The sequence below is a fragment of the Podarcis cretensis genome, assembly GCF_951804945.1.
Source record: "Podarcis cretensis genome assembly, chromosome: 3".
Lineage (NCBI taxonomy): Eukaryota > Metazoa > Chordata > Lepidosauria > Squamata > Lacertidae > Podarcis > Podarcis cretensis.
In genome coordinates, this window is record NC_137172.1 from 114,938,751 (window position 1) to 114,953,011 (window position 14,261).

The following is a 14,261-nucleotide window of genomic DNA, read 5'->3' on the forward strand; positions in this document are numbered from 1 at the left end:
CCATGGACATGAACAAGCTGGAATGAGCTGCGCCAAACCGCAGGTTCCCCTGCTTTCTCTTGCCTCTCCCATATGGCTATAAGGTCTTCAGAAATGTTCACTTTTCCTTAGCTGTGATTGCACTTTCATCTGAACTGCCCAATTATGTTTAATATGAATGGTTTATTTCAGACAAACATACAAAGGGGGGGAGTGCCTAAACCCAAAACTCACCTAGGCTCCTTTACATCATGCTAAACTATGGTTTAGTACAGGGGTCATCAAACTTTTTCAGCAGGGGGCTGTTCCTCTATCCCTCAGACCTTGTGGGGGGCTGGATTATATTTTTTGCGGGGGCAGAACAAATTCCTATGCCCCACAAATAGCCCAGAGATGCATTTTAAATAAAAGCACACATTCTACTCATATAAAAACTCCAGGCAGGCCCCACAAATAACCCAGAGATGCATTTTAAATAAAAGCACACATTCTACTCATGTAAAAACACCAGGCAGGCCCCACAAATAACCCAGAGGTGCATTTTAAATAAAAGCACACATTCTACTCATGTAAAAACACACTGATCCCCAGACTGTCCGCAGGCCGGATTTAGAAGGGGGTTGGGCCGGATCCGGCCCCCGGGCCTTAGTTTGTCTATGCATGGTTTAGTATGACGTCCAGAAGTGGCTGCATCCACTGTCCCAGTTTTCCCCATGATGTTAATTCCAAGTATTTTAACATAACACGAAACAAAGGAAACCTGGGATCTTTTTATCAAACAAAGGTGTTTAGGATTATTAGTTTTTAGACTTGTAGCTTGCTAGCTGAGTTAAACATAATGGATCAAAGAGCTTTAAAAGCAGTGAGTACAGCCTTAGAAGAACTCACACTATCCAGTAGCTTTCTAACTTAATCTTTTTCTTCTTATTCCTTATTTGCTTAAAAGAAAGATGAATCTGAGCCAGTGGAACTGTTCGAGATTCCCGTAAAAGAGCTCACATACGCCCAACTGCAGTTATTAAAGGTATTGTACCAGGCTGGCCCATGAGGCCAGTAAATTGTTTTTACTTAACATTTCTGTCCTATCCAACATAGGCCATCAAGGCAGCTCGTAATTTTAATAAATGGATAAAACACAACAATTCCAGAACTGAGCCAATAACCACAGTTAATTGCAGTAATGTGAAATTACAGAAGTAGCTGCAGCTTTCCACTTACTGGATTGGCCTGATCCAAATACTGGAGAAACAGTAGTTTAAACTGCCTTCCTTAAAACTTAGATGGAATCTGGCGTGCAGCTGGCCTTTCCTTTTGGAAAGAGGCTCAACAAAGTGGAAATGACCCTGCTCCTTATGGCAACCACTTTTTAAAATATGTATGTGTGTGTATATATATAGGCATAGAAAGCAGTGCCTGTCCAAATGATAGCAATATGCAAGGGGAGCTGAGGCTCTAGGCAAGGACCAACACCTTGAACAGAGCCCAGAAAACCACCGGTAATGAGTGACGTCTGTACAGGGTAGATGTTATGACTTCCTTTTGGCTGCTTGCAGCTGGAAGTTGAGCACTGATGCTTTCAGCCAGCTGCAGTTTTTAAACCACGATTCAGAACAGGCCTCTGAAAGCATGTCACTGATTAAACCAGGAAGTAACAAATGTGTGTGTGACTGCAGACAGCTCTCTGTTACCAAGGACAGGACATAGTTATAGGAAGAAGCATTGAAAACATTTTAAAATGTTGTTGTTACTTCCCACACAAGGGTTACAGAAGGCTCAAACTCGTGTTCGACGTCAGTGATTTGAAGCATTGTCTATATTCTCTTTGTTCCAGAGAATGGTCTTTGCCATGGAATACTGCCTTTGGAATAGGCTCTTCTATTTATGCTAAGCATTAAGGCCTCATAAGAAGAGCCCTCCTGGATCAGAGCAAAGATCCATCTAGCCCAGCCTCCCATGGAATGGGAATCTTAAGGAAAGATCAAAATGGTTGCCGATGTAGACTTGTTTTATCCAGAATAATATAGATGCATACCAAGTGCTTCTCACAATAGCCTTAACATGACTTCATACTCCTCTTTGGCTACTAACCTTCATTATCTGCTGCAAAAATGCTCTAATACATTTCGTATTAAAACGGCAGTAGCAAAAGGTGTGGGGCATTTGCGAAGCGATTGAAAACATTCCATGCAGTTCTGCTTCTTCCACAGAGGGAATGAAACATCATCAGTTCTGCCATAGTCTGGCTGCACTCAACTCACCTATCCCCCTCTACTGCCAGTTCTAAAAAAGTTCTAGAGTCCTAGTTGCTAGGCCCAAAAGGGGGAAACATTTGGAACTGCAAATTCCTCTTGACAGGGGCTCAAAAGCTCCATAAACTCATGATACTGTATAATACATCCCTCAGCAAAAACTCAGCATCATAAATACTGCTTTGGGGTGGGGTGGTAGGTTGCTGGGTAAGATTTTGCTAGTCCTTGGAGGCCAAAAAAAAAGTTATGTTGCTTAGTTTTTTCTTAAGAAACAGTTGCTCCTAGAGACCCAGCAACAGAATCCTGTTTCTCTGTGTTTATTAAGCCCTGGGTTGCTGGGGCCTCACACAACTGCCAGCAGCTGAATATGACCTAGTGCAACTTAAATAAAATAAAATAAAGTATCCCCAGGCATCATGAATTGTCTATCAAACTATCTGAATTCCTAAGACGACCAAATAGGAACAAGCCTTCCTTCTTGCTGTAGACTGCACTCAGCATTATTTTGAGGCCATTGCAGAGACACGGTTCAGGAAATGTGTGGGCAGTACTTGAAAGATAGCTTTTAAAAGCGTTTCGTGTTTTCCTCCTTGTAGCTGTTACACGTGACTGCATTGAAATCCAAAGATAGCGAAGGTACGTAGAAGCGCCGAAAAATTTGGTAATTCTCAGCTTCCATTCATAACCAACATATTGGCTGTTAACATTTCAACAGTTGTATCTGAAGTTTTTGTAGAATGAAGTATCTCCTCCCAGTACTTTGGAAGAGCTTGTGCAGACATTTATTGATCTGTTGAATGAGAACAATAGCTCACACTACTTATGTCTGAGATGCGGCAGTTATATTCTATTGGCCTGGTAGAGCTTCACTCAAGTCTGCTTTACAGTGGTGCCCCGCAAGACGAACGCCTCGCAAGACGGAAAACCCGCTAGACGAAAGGGTTTTCCGTTTTGGAGGCGCTTCGCAAAACGAATTTCCCTATGGGCTTGCTTCACAAGACGAAAATGTCTTGCGAGTTCCTGCGGTTCCCCCCCCCTTTTTTTTCCCCCTTTTCCTAAGCCGCTAAGCCGCTTATCAGCTGATCCGCTGATAAGCCACTTAACAGCTGATCGCTAAAAGCCGCTAAACCGCTAATAGCGCTAATCCGCTAAGCTGTCAATGGGCTTGCTTCGCAAGACGAAAAAACCGCTATACGCTATACGGAACGGATTAATTTCGTCTTGCGAGGCACCACTGTACTGCTAAGCTGACTGCATTGCCGCAACCTTTTATCTTGGCAACAAGTTTGTTAATATTGGGCCAGCGAAGTAGCACAAGTGCTTTTAGTGAAGTGTAGAATTTAGATAATGTGTCTCCTGGGTTGGCAAGGCCATTTAGAACAGTGTTATGATACGGAGGGAGGGGGGGGATGCTTGGTTCTTTGCATAAGCACCCAGGGCTTATTGGCATATCTTAACTGCTTCCTGCTCTTCAGAATGGACAGAAGAGAGATAGAGCAAATAGGAGATGAGCAGAGTGAGGGCATCTCTCTCTTGGTAGCAAGAAGCTGTTGGAAGTGTCACAGCAAATTTTCCTTTTGCCTTCTGCTTTGGCTTCCATGCCTTTGTAAGGACAAGCTAGGCTTGCCAGTAGACTGCAGTGCAGCTTTGAGCAGGGTCAGTGGCATCCCTGGAGGTGCAGCACGACCAGACTGCAAGTTGTCAGTTGCGAATTACCATATTTTTCGCTCTATTAGACGCACCGGACGATAGGACACACCTAGATTTTAGGGGAGGAAAACAAGAAATAAGAAAGGAACACAAAGCATACTGAGCTAAGAGGGAGCGCTCCTCCATCTTCACTCAGGAGACTTTGCGGGGCTACCCCTGAAGCCAGGAGAGCAAGTGGGATCGGTGCGCACGGATCCCTCTTGCCCTCCTGGCTTCAGCGAAAGCAAGCCTACTGGCTTTCCTCCCGCAAGAGTCACGCGCTCTTGGGGGCTTTTCTGGGAGGAGGGGGAAAGGACAGAGCCATGCGCTCTGTCCCTTCCCCCACCTCCCGCCAAAGCCAGGGATAGCCGCACGAAGCCTGCACAGGGAAGCGGGATGAAGGCTCCCCGCTCCCTTGCGGAGGCGATCGGCTAAGCCAGAAGCTAGAACAGCTAGAGGGAGTGCTGCGCAGTGTTCCCTCTAGCTGTTCTGGCTTTTGGATAGCCCCGCGAAGCCTCTGCAGGGCACGGGGAGCCTTCATCCCCGTGCCCTGCGAAGGCTTTGCGCGGCTAAGCCAGAAGCTAGAAGAGCCAGCGGGATCGCAGCACAGCAATTCTGCTGGCTGTCCTGGCTTCTTTAGCTGCACGCAGCCTCTCCCGGGCAAGGGGAGCCTTCATCTCCTGCCCGGGAGAGGCTGCGCGCGGCTAAGGCTCCCCCAAGAGCCGCCCTCCCCTTAAAGAGCATGTAGAGTATGTGTGTGGCTCTTGGGGGCTTTTCCCTGAGGAGGGATGAGGGCAGCCCTTCTCCTTCCTCGGGGAAAAGCCCCCAAGAGTCGCACACACGCTCCACACAGCTCTTTAAAGGGAACACTGACAGAGCCTCCCGCCTGCATTTGCTCCATAAGACGCACACACATTTCCCCTTACTTTTTAGGAGGGGGAAAGTGCGTCTTATAGAGCAAAAAATACGGTAACTCGCTCTAGCTAGTAATCACAGTTTTTCTGGCACTATATTGGCAGCATCCGGTGATGTTGCCCCATTTGGGCAACAGACTTCGGCTCATGCAACAGGATGTCCTCTTCCTCTCCTACCCCTGTACCCTCTCCCTGTGTCTCCCCAAATCTGCTCTGGATGGTCCCCAACCCTCGAGGGGACCATAGGGGGAGGAAAAGATGGGAAAGCCTCATTTTTACTGAAGACTTTTGCTTATGACTTCTCTTCAAGGCTTCTTTTATACAATTTTCCTACAGAATCATTTAAAGAAGACAAAAATGCTCCTTCTGACACGCAGCCATTCCCCTCCTTACAAAGTGTAAGTACAGCAATCATTTGTTCCCCCTAGGTTTATTGTAAGCTAAAATTTAGAATGGAAGTGATAATTGAAGCAGAACCTAATCCAGTGGAGGCTTGCATTGACAGAATGGAAAGGGGGGGGGTGGTTTTTTAATGCCAATCCCCCCCCCCCTTCTGGTTAAGCTCTGTTCCTCCCCAACCACAAGCCATAACCAAGGTTGTTTCTTCGTTTACCACTCATGGTTTGTTTGGAGAGACAAACCAGGAGCCCAGGTTTGCTTGTTACAGAAACTGGCAGGTAGTGCATCAGCAGTGGGAGGAGGAAAGCAGCTGCAGTTTTCACTCTCAGTGCCCACACACTTCTTCCAACAAGGCATGGTTTGATTTAGCGTTATGTGCAAACGAGGTCCTTGTCATGGATGCCATTGATAAGCTAAACTGATATCTGCATGTCTTTGCTTCAGGATCTGTTTCTTGGTCAGGGTTTAGTGTCACAGAAACGAAATCCAGGAAGTGTCTGTGTAGATGCAGATTATTAGAATAGCATGTTCTAGACTGCTAATGTGGTTACCATTTGCAAGGGAAATCCTATACAGTGGTACCTCAGGTTAAGTACTTAATTCATTCCGGAGGTCCGTTCTTAACCTGAAACTGTTCTTAACCTGAAGCACCACTTTAGCTAATGGGGCCTCCTGCTGCTGCCGCACCGCCGGAGCACGATTTCTGTTCTCATCCTGAAGCAAAGTTCTTAACCCGAGGTACTATTTCTGGGTTAGTGGAGTCTGTAACCTGAAGCGTATGTAACCCGAGGTACCACTGTAGTCTGCTGGAATTCAATTTCTATAGGCTCTACAGAGCCATTTTGATTTCAGACATAAAAGGTGAGGGAAATCACTCTTAAATTTAACATTTTAGCACAATTTTTCCTGACCTTTATCGCTTTTCCACCCAGGTACTAGAAACCATTCCTGAAGAAGTGGGCTTTAATATAGAAATCAAATGGATCTGCCAGCAAAGGGTAAGAAAGTCTACTAACAATACATCTTAAACATAGTAGCTTGCTGTTTCATTGTAGTGTTTAAATTATAGAAACTGATTTGGTTAAATAGTACATTTCTGCTTCTTTTTTCCTTTGATTCCTCAATGATTAAAGTGAGTGAACGCCGTTTCTAAATTTAGCATTGTTTTCTAACTCTGGAATCTGTGGATCACATGTCTAATTCTAAGGAACAGTTACTGAAAATAGAGGCTCTCTGTTGGTTCCATCTAACCCAGCCTGTTGTTGGAAGTAGGAAAAACCCACCAGCCCCCACAGATTGGTAGAGACAAATGTAATGATGGCTGAGATCAGACGCACTGCAGAAGAATGCCAGGGAAACATGGTTCTGGGTGACTAAAGCAAAAGAGGAAAGTCAGCTTCCTGCAGGAGAAGTTAATTAAAACCAAATCCTACAGGGTGAAATAATGGTGCTTTTGTGCAAGCAGAACCGGCTTTCACTTGTGCTCCCCTTCTTCAGCCTCCCTCCACATGTCCCCCCCCCAAGTCACATCCACAAGGTTGAGGATGCTCCAGATGAGGCTGGGGGTCATGCAGGAGGTTCCAGGACGGAGGAGAGGAAGGGGAGGAGACAATGGACAAATGGAAGTCCGCTCATAAAGCGTTGCTGCTTTTACCCACAATCTTTAACCTGTTTGCTGGGTAGGAGGGGATTTCCTTCCTAACACCAAATATGATCATCAGTCCAATCATGACTGTGATCTAAGCTGATGCTCCGGTAAACTGAATATATTTAATGGATGTTTTAACTCCATGCCAGCATAGCATGAGCTTCCCAAAAGAATTATCGACTACTTTCTACGTAGGATGTTTGCTGCAACATTAATTTATTAGGTGGTTAAAAATTGTATTTTTGTGACCAACATAATACAGTTCAAGGCTGATTTTTTAGGCTATAAGATTTTAAGTGGAAGTCAAAAACAATAGATAACAATTCTTCTGTACTAAGCAGGCAGCCCTGTTTTGGAAAGCTTTTTAACTTTTGGTGTTTGGTGGGTTCCTTTATACTTTGTTGACTGGGACAACCCAGTCAGATGGGCAGGATGCAATGAAATTGTTGTTATTGTTTTGTTATTAAGTGAGCCAGAATAGAGTAACTTGCCTTTTGTGTATCAAAGGTACAGCTTAATCTTCACCCATATCAACGGATGTTCATGAACTTTCAAGTTTAATAACCAAAAGTGTCTGGCTTGTCTCCCCCCTCCTCTCTCCATTTTCAGGATGGTTTATGGGATGGCAATCTTTCAACCTACTTTGACATGAACCTCTATCTAGACATAATTTTGAAAACTGTTCTGCTCAAGGCTGGACATAGGAGGGTTATATTTTCTTCGTTTGATGCCGATATATGTACAATGTGAGTTGATGGAAATACTTGATAACATTTTAGAGAGATGTATTTTTAACTTGGAGCGTCTTTATATCAATAGTGTTAAAATAATACTTACTCGTGGAAGAAGGTTCATGTTTAAGAAAATGTGAATTATTCTCTCTTATCAGTGGTGGGGAAGCTGTGGCTTCCTAGCTCCTAAGACAAAACTTTTATGCTCAAAATGGGCTTTTAATTTAAAATGAAGGCACAGGCTATAAATTCTTCTGCCTGTCTATCAGGATCATGATGGTGTGATAAAGGACTTAAGGGGTATGGGTCTGAGGCTAAACCCCACCCTAAAAGGCCCGGTAATTATACTCCTTACGGATATAACAAAGGTGGGTGAAAATTACCATTCAGCTGAAGCAGTGCTTCTAGGTAAATTTTAGGCAGGAGCCCTAAGGAATGATTCCTCAATTTAGCAGGTGATATCCTAGAGAGGCAAAGGACATCACAGGATTAGGTTTTGGAGAAGAACAGACCTGCCTGAGCCCTGGCCTACCTCTGGGTAATGGCAGACAAGCCTTTAATAAGTCTTTTATGACCAGAGTGGGGCCTCACTCTGCTGATAAAGGCTACCCGTGTCAAAAGTAATCGAAATTCATTTATTTTCGTAACAGCGGGAACATGGCACTTGCAGCAGGCACACAGCTGAATGTCATTGTTTTCAAAATTTCCAAAAAAGGCTCTGCCTACATACATCACATTAGAATGCGATCATTTGATGACATGGAAGCAAACAAAATAAGTGTCTAAACTAGTTGTATACAATCACTGAAGTCATTCGAATAATCAAATGGTTTTCATCCAGTCTACTGTAATATTTTTTGTGTGAGCTTTTTTAAAAGTAGGGTTCGTGCTTTGTAAAGAAGAAAACGGAAGGGCAGGTGTTTTTGTAGCATGTCTTTGCTTTTCTAAATAGATGTCTTTGCTTTTCTAAATATATATAATATATTTCTAAAAATATATATATAACCATTTTCATATTGCATATTTAAAGTTCTACTTAAGAATGCACAGTTATTAAAAAAACGTTGGCTTTATATTTTGCAAGTAAATTAGTTATAGTTTATGGGTGATTCCTGGTCTGATTCAGGGATTTTTCCTGTCCAACTTGTAACTTAGTTCAAACTTTTTTTTGCAGGGTCAGACACAAACAAAATAAATATCCCATATTGTTTCTAACTCAAGGAAAATGTGATACTTACCCAGAACTTATGGATCTCAGGAGCCGCACAACGGCTATTGCCACAAGTTTTGCGCAGTTTGAAAATCTGCTGGTAGGTCATAAAGCATCTAGACAATTATATGTGGCAGCTACTTTTGAAATGAGGATTGTGCTTTAGTTATAATTGTCTTTTCTACAAATACCAAGACCTCAATGTATTTTAACATAGTTGTATAGTACTCAACATGTCTAACGACATGAAAGATTAATCCTTGCACTGCTAACATCTCAGCTATATATGGGTAATATTTCATTTTTTTCTTTTTCAGGGGATTAATGCACACACAGAGGAGTTGCTACTCAGTCCATCTTTTGTTGCCGAAGCCAGGTCTAAAGGTTTAGTTGTCTTCTGCTGGGGCGACAAAACAAATGAGCTAGAAAACAGGAAGAAATTGAGGGAATATGGAGTTCATGGTCTGGTATATGACAGGTATCACAGTATTTTAACTATTGAATATGATCAGCAATGTGTTTATAGTGATACACATCTTGAATGCAAAGTTTGTTAAGTGGAGTACACCACCTTTTCCCTGTTGGCTGTAATTTAAACAGCTTGTAATAATAATAATAATAATTTATTATTTATACCCCGCCCATCTGGCTGGGCTTCCCCAGCCACTCTGGGTGGCTGCCAACAGAACACTAAAATACAATAACCTATTAAACATTAAAAGCTCCCCTAAACAGGGCTGCCTTCAGATGTCTTCTAAAAGTCTGGTAGTTGTTTTTCTCTTTGACATCTGGTGGGAGGGCGTTCCACAGGGCGGGCGCCACTACCGAGAAAGCCCTCTGCCTGGTTCTAAGTAACTTGGCTTTTCGCAGCAAGGGAACCGCCAGAAGGCCCTCGGCACTGGACTTCAGTGTCTGGGCAGAATGATGGGGGTGGAGACGCTCCTTCAGGTATATTGGACCGAGGCCGTTTAGGGCTTTAAAGGTCAGCACCAACACTTGGAATTGAGCTTGGAAATGTGCTGGGAGCCAGTGTAGGTCTTTCAAGACCGGTGTTATATGGTCTCGGCTCTTCTCTGCTTAATTTGCACTTTCCAATAACTCCTCATGTCCTCCTTTGGTTTTTGTTATGGATTGCCTTTTACAAATAACATGTACAAACACCTGTATGTAGATCAGCATTAAATTGCTCAGGTAGCCAGGCAATGTAATATCTTTCATGAGGGGAGCACATCTGCTGCTTCTGTGGGCTCCCAGGTACTGTACTGATATATAAAGTGTAAAACCAGCATGGGAGAGAAATTCCTTAGTCTTTACTATCCTTTAGTCATCAGCACAAGTCGAATAATATGCAGCATGTCCCAAAGATAAACAGGAACAGTTGTTGATATTCTGCAATCTGACACCTTTTAGCACAAAATATTTTATTTTTACTCTAAATCAACCTTTCCCCTGCTAGATGGCATCCTTAGAGACTGCCATGCTGATGCTCTTCAGCTGCTGTGTGGGTGGGGGTGGATTCTAAGTTCTCCTGACCCCTCCTTTAAGCACAGCTGAGTGGTTGAGAACTTTAAATTAACTTCCCTAAAGCCCAGACACCACCAGAATCTTACAAGACTACATGAACTATCCTTGGAACCCAAGTGACGGTTTGGCCATGCTGCCTTTAGAAAACAGGAAATCAAATTATTGGCAGTGAATGCTTCCAGTTGAACCCTTTTTTCATTCTTCGTGGCTTTCATATTTATCCCTTTCTATTTTGTATCGTGAAAATGTGACAGTGTGGTCTAGTGTATAAGATCAGTTTTGAGGCTTGGACCATAAACATTATTTTCACATCAAGGAATTTTTGTTTCTGGTTTCCCTAATTTAATTCCCTGGATATCTGAAAAGCATTTTCGCAGAGCATTACTAATCATTCTGTTAACATGGCTGCACAACAGAGAAGTGTCTGGACATTCCTGTTTATCTTGTGAAAGGTGGATTCAAAGAACTGTGGTTTGAGAACAGAGGGTTTGGGTTATTCATTAAATAATGCCTCCAGATTGGGTGAGGGAATGCAATAGCTACTAAAACTTCGGGATAGATGGCTGCTCCAAACTATATTTTAGATGTAAAGCTAACTTTAAAATAAAAACTGAATACTGTTTTACGGCTGCTCATGTAAATGGCTTCAGAAATTTGGTCACCTAGAGCATGCCTTATGGGTAGAGACTGAACAATATTTTTCAGGAAACCCTAGATACAATAGCAAGGGACTTAATTCGTATTCAACCTAAGGCTATTTGGCACATTTCAAGATTTTATTTCTTGCTTCTTTATATGGTCAAACAATCATGAGTTCATCAAGCTTGGAATCTGTAGGTGGAAGTGCCTGATCTCAGAACCAGCACCGGAAGCTATGGAGGTGGGGGGGAAGGAATCAATTCAGCTTCCTTTCTGCACCTGCCAATCATTGTCCACAGAGTTCTGGCCTTTGAGGCCTTTAATGGAAGGCTAGAGTTATCGGTCATGTTACAAATGTCTGATGGGACTCTGAATCAGACATTGGATCTACTACCTATGCAAATCCCCCAGGCACCTGTCTCCCAGAGACGAGCAAAAATTCTAGGTGTGCTGTATTCAAGAGTAGACCCTCTAAATAGGAGAGTAACTCATCCCTGACTCCTGGATTCCTTTTCCTCTAGACACTCACCAGATCCTCAACTTACAAATGATGTGACAGGTTTGTACTTGCTGACCAGAATGCTTTTTTTTTTAATAGAAAAGTGCATAACTCCACAATGCTTTCTCCTTACTTTAAAAACAAAAGTTGGAACGCTCTTATTCAGTAGCAGCATATGCAAATAATAAGCAATGCCTGTATCTTGTGCCAATGCATGCATCAGAAATATTGGGTGGATTTATAATATGGTGATTTCTAACACCCAGGAAAGCCACTCCATAACTTTGCTAGCAGGATTGCCTCGAAGCTTTCACTTGGTGACATGTCAGATGCTGAGCACCCTACTTCTGGAACTATCACTGGATGAAATATTTGAGCACACAGGGATATAAAAGCAAATTTCATTGAAGTCTTAGAACATTGGCATAAAACGTTTTGGGGGTGAAGACTTTGGTTATGCTGGGGCATATCTGCTCTTGTGTATATAAGACCTTGAGTGTGCCTTTGGCTTTGCATTCATTCCTTTCTCGTTGTATGTCTGCCTTAGGATTTATGACTGGATGCCTGAACAACCAAATATATTCCAGACCGAGCAGCTAGAGCGGTTGAAGCAGGAGGTACCAGAGCTCAAAAGTTGCCTCTGTCCCACCGTGAGCCACTTTAGTTCTCTAGGTCTATGTAAGTGTAGTAATAGCACCATACAAGCAAGGATGTCTGAAAGTTCAAGCAGTTTTTAGCAGACTCCGTGCACAGAGGAATGCCGTTTGATATGTTCACCCAATTCTTTCCACTGAGCAAAGCTAGCAATGCCTCACTGTTCTTGCATCCAAACGAAGCAATAACACATGGTCCACTGTAGAATATGAAAAGTCGTTGCTTGATTGTCAAAGCCATTGCTAGAATGCTTGATCAGTGTAATTACTGGTTTCCTCTACTCCTGTGTTTTGAACTGACCAGTTTAATGTGGAATCTGTGTACTGTAACATACGCACCTGGTTTCTGAGCAATCTGAAATGCAATAGTTGCCTAAGTCGCTAGGATCTCAGCTGCCAAATATCATTGTTCAATTGATTTGACTCCAATACCAGTGGAGAAGACTGTACTGTATAAGATAATATTTGGCCTGGGGGGAAACGTACCTCAGGTGCATGCATTTACACCAATGCACGCATTTATTCAGACAGGTGTGCCATCACATTGTAAAACTGCAATTGTAGCTTCATTCCCCGCTCCACCCCCACCCCACCCCCCGTTGCCTTCAGGTTGCTGCGGTCTTGTCTTTTTATTTTGCCTGATACAATGATGAATGGCACAGCCTCTGCCTAGCAACCTTCAGGTGAATGGTACCCCTCCTTCACTGTTTTTGTATCTAAATTTTGCTGACGCACAGAATGTTGTCAATCACTATAAGCCAAATTGCCAGTGTCTGACTATAGGTTTAAAATATATATATCATTGTACGTAAATGTTAAAGGCACAGATGCACAATACAAAAGCCAGTAAGTCCTGCTCTAGATGTTTGCAGCAGTCCTTGCACTCTTGTGGTGCTATATGATGCAAGGGTAGTAAGGGCTGAATAAAAATGCTCAAATCTTTGCTCTTGCAAAACCACAATCCCTTTATATGTAGATAGCTAAATGAGGTTTGTATCATCTTTTTTTCCTGGCCACTAGCAGCTGTGTTAAAAAGGAAAAGAAAAGAAAGAATGTTAGATTTGATTTTCAGAATGTAATAGGGTTGTAGTCTTTAACCTCTGGCTAATGTACTGTGTATAACTTATTCAGAAATTATGATATAGAGTATTTCGCCAAGTATGTATGTTTGCATGTACTTAAAACCCATACCTCTCTACAATACCAGGTAATTGAAGCTCAAGTATCTGTAACTTTTTACTGAAGTGTTCAAGTGCATAATAAAAATGGGGGGGGAAATCCTTCTATGGCAAATCAACAATTGAAAACAATAGCTTGTATAATATGAATCTTGTCTCTGCTGTACAAAGCTGACTATATAAAAGTTCAATAAATGCAAGTATATGTACATGGTTTTTGGTCTGTACTACTGAGTTGTTTGGTGGACATAGTTTGTCTTGATTGCTTTGTATTGAACTTGCTTTTGTTGAAGAGCAGCCTTCAGGTCTCTGGGAATGATCTTATTTTAAAAATAAAATGCATTTTATATCTAAATATAATCTAGCTCTGCATTTGATTTATTTGTAGTGGTTTGAGCCATGTGTGCAATACTTAACTATGACCTAACTATGAATTTGGTTCTTGATCATCCAACTTTTTAAAGTGGTCTAGACCCCATGCTCTGTATGTCTGCGGGGTGAATTTTAACATGAATTCTCAGACTGCTTATGGCATCCATATTTTTTCTGAGCCGTGACCCTTTTGCTTTGTAATAGTCATGCTTCCATTCTGTATGGTGAAATCGCTAGGATTATAATGTTCATGGAGTGACAAAATACCTGCATACACTTTGCCAGGTGGCTCTTTGCTCTGCTCCCAGTAGTATCATTGCTCCCATAGTCTTATCTAGATTCCTGCATGCCTCTGACCAACCAGAATGAAGAAAAGGCAGAACATGTGTGGTAGCGAGTAGAGTCACAAAGCTGAGGGAAAAACACATTGAAGTGAGCTGCTCCTTCATGAACCAACAAGATGTTTAAGAGAGGCTTTCCCTTGTTAGCCTTCCTGCCTCTCTTCCTCCAACACTTCCTCCAACACTGCCACCGTCCAGCAGTTCTTTCCTCAAACTCCAGTACAGTGGTACCTCAG

The 14,261-nt window shown here is 42.6% G+C and overlaps 1 protein-coding gene across 4 annotated transcripts in view; it reads left to right on the forward strand.

Moving 5' to 3' along the window:
- Positions 1–13,672, forward strand: part of GPCPD1 (glycerophosphocholine phosphodiesterase 1) — a 59,889-nt gene extending 46,217 nt beyond the window's left edge. For 3 of the 4 annotated variants that reach the window (XM_079969848.1, XM_079969847.1, XM_079969849.1), the window contains exons 13-20: positions 926–1,003; positions 2,825–2,864; positions 5,168–5,229; positions 6,163–6,228; positions 7,488–7,624; positions 8,784–8,919; positions 9,137–9,297; positions 12,029–13,672. In XM_079969848.1, the coding sequence (XP_079825974.1) occupies positions 926–1,003; positions 2,825–2,864; positions 5,168–5,229; positions 6,163–6,228; positions 7,488–7,624; positions 8,784–8,919; positions 9,137–9,297; positions 12,029–12,218 (870 nt within the window). In that variant the 3' untranslated portion in view covers positions 12,219–13,672. Of the gene's footprint in view, positions 1–925; positions 1,004–2,824; positions 2,865–5,167; positions 5,230–6,162; positions 6,229–7,487; positions 7,625–8,783; positions 8,920–9,136; positions 9,298–11,503; positions 11,542–12,028 lie in introns of all 4 variants that reach the window. The other variant, XM_079969850.1, reaches the window with a different exon arrangement.
- Positions 13,673–14,261: the final 589 nt, after the last annotated feature.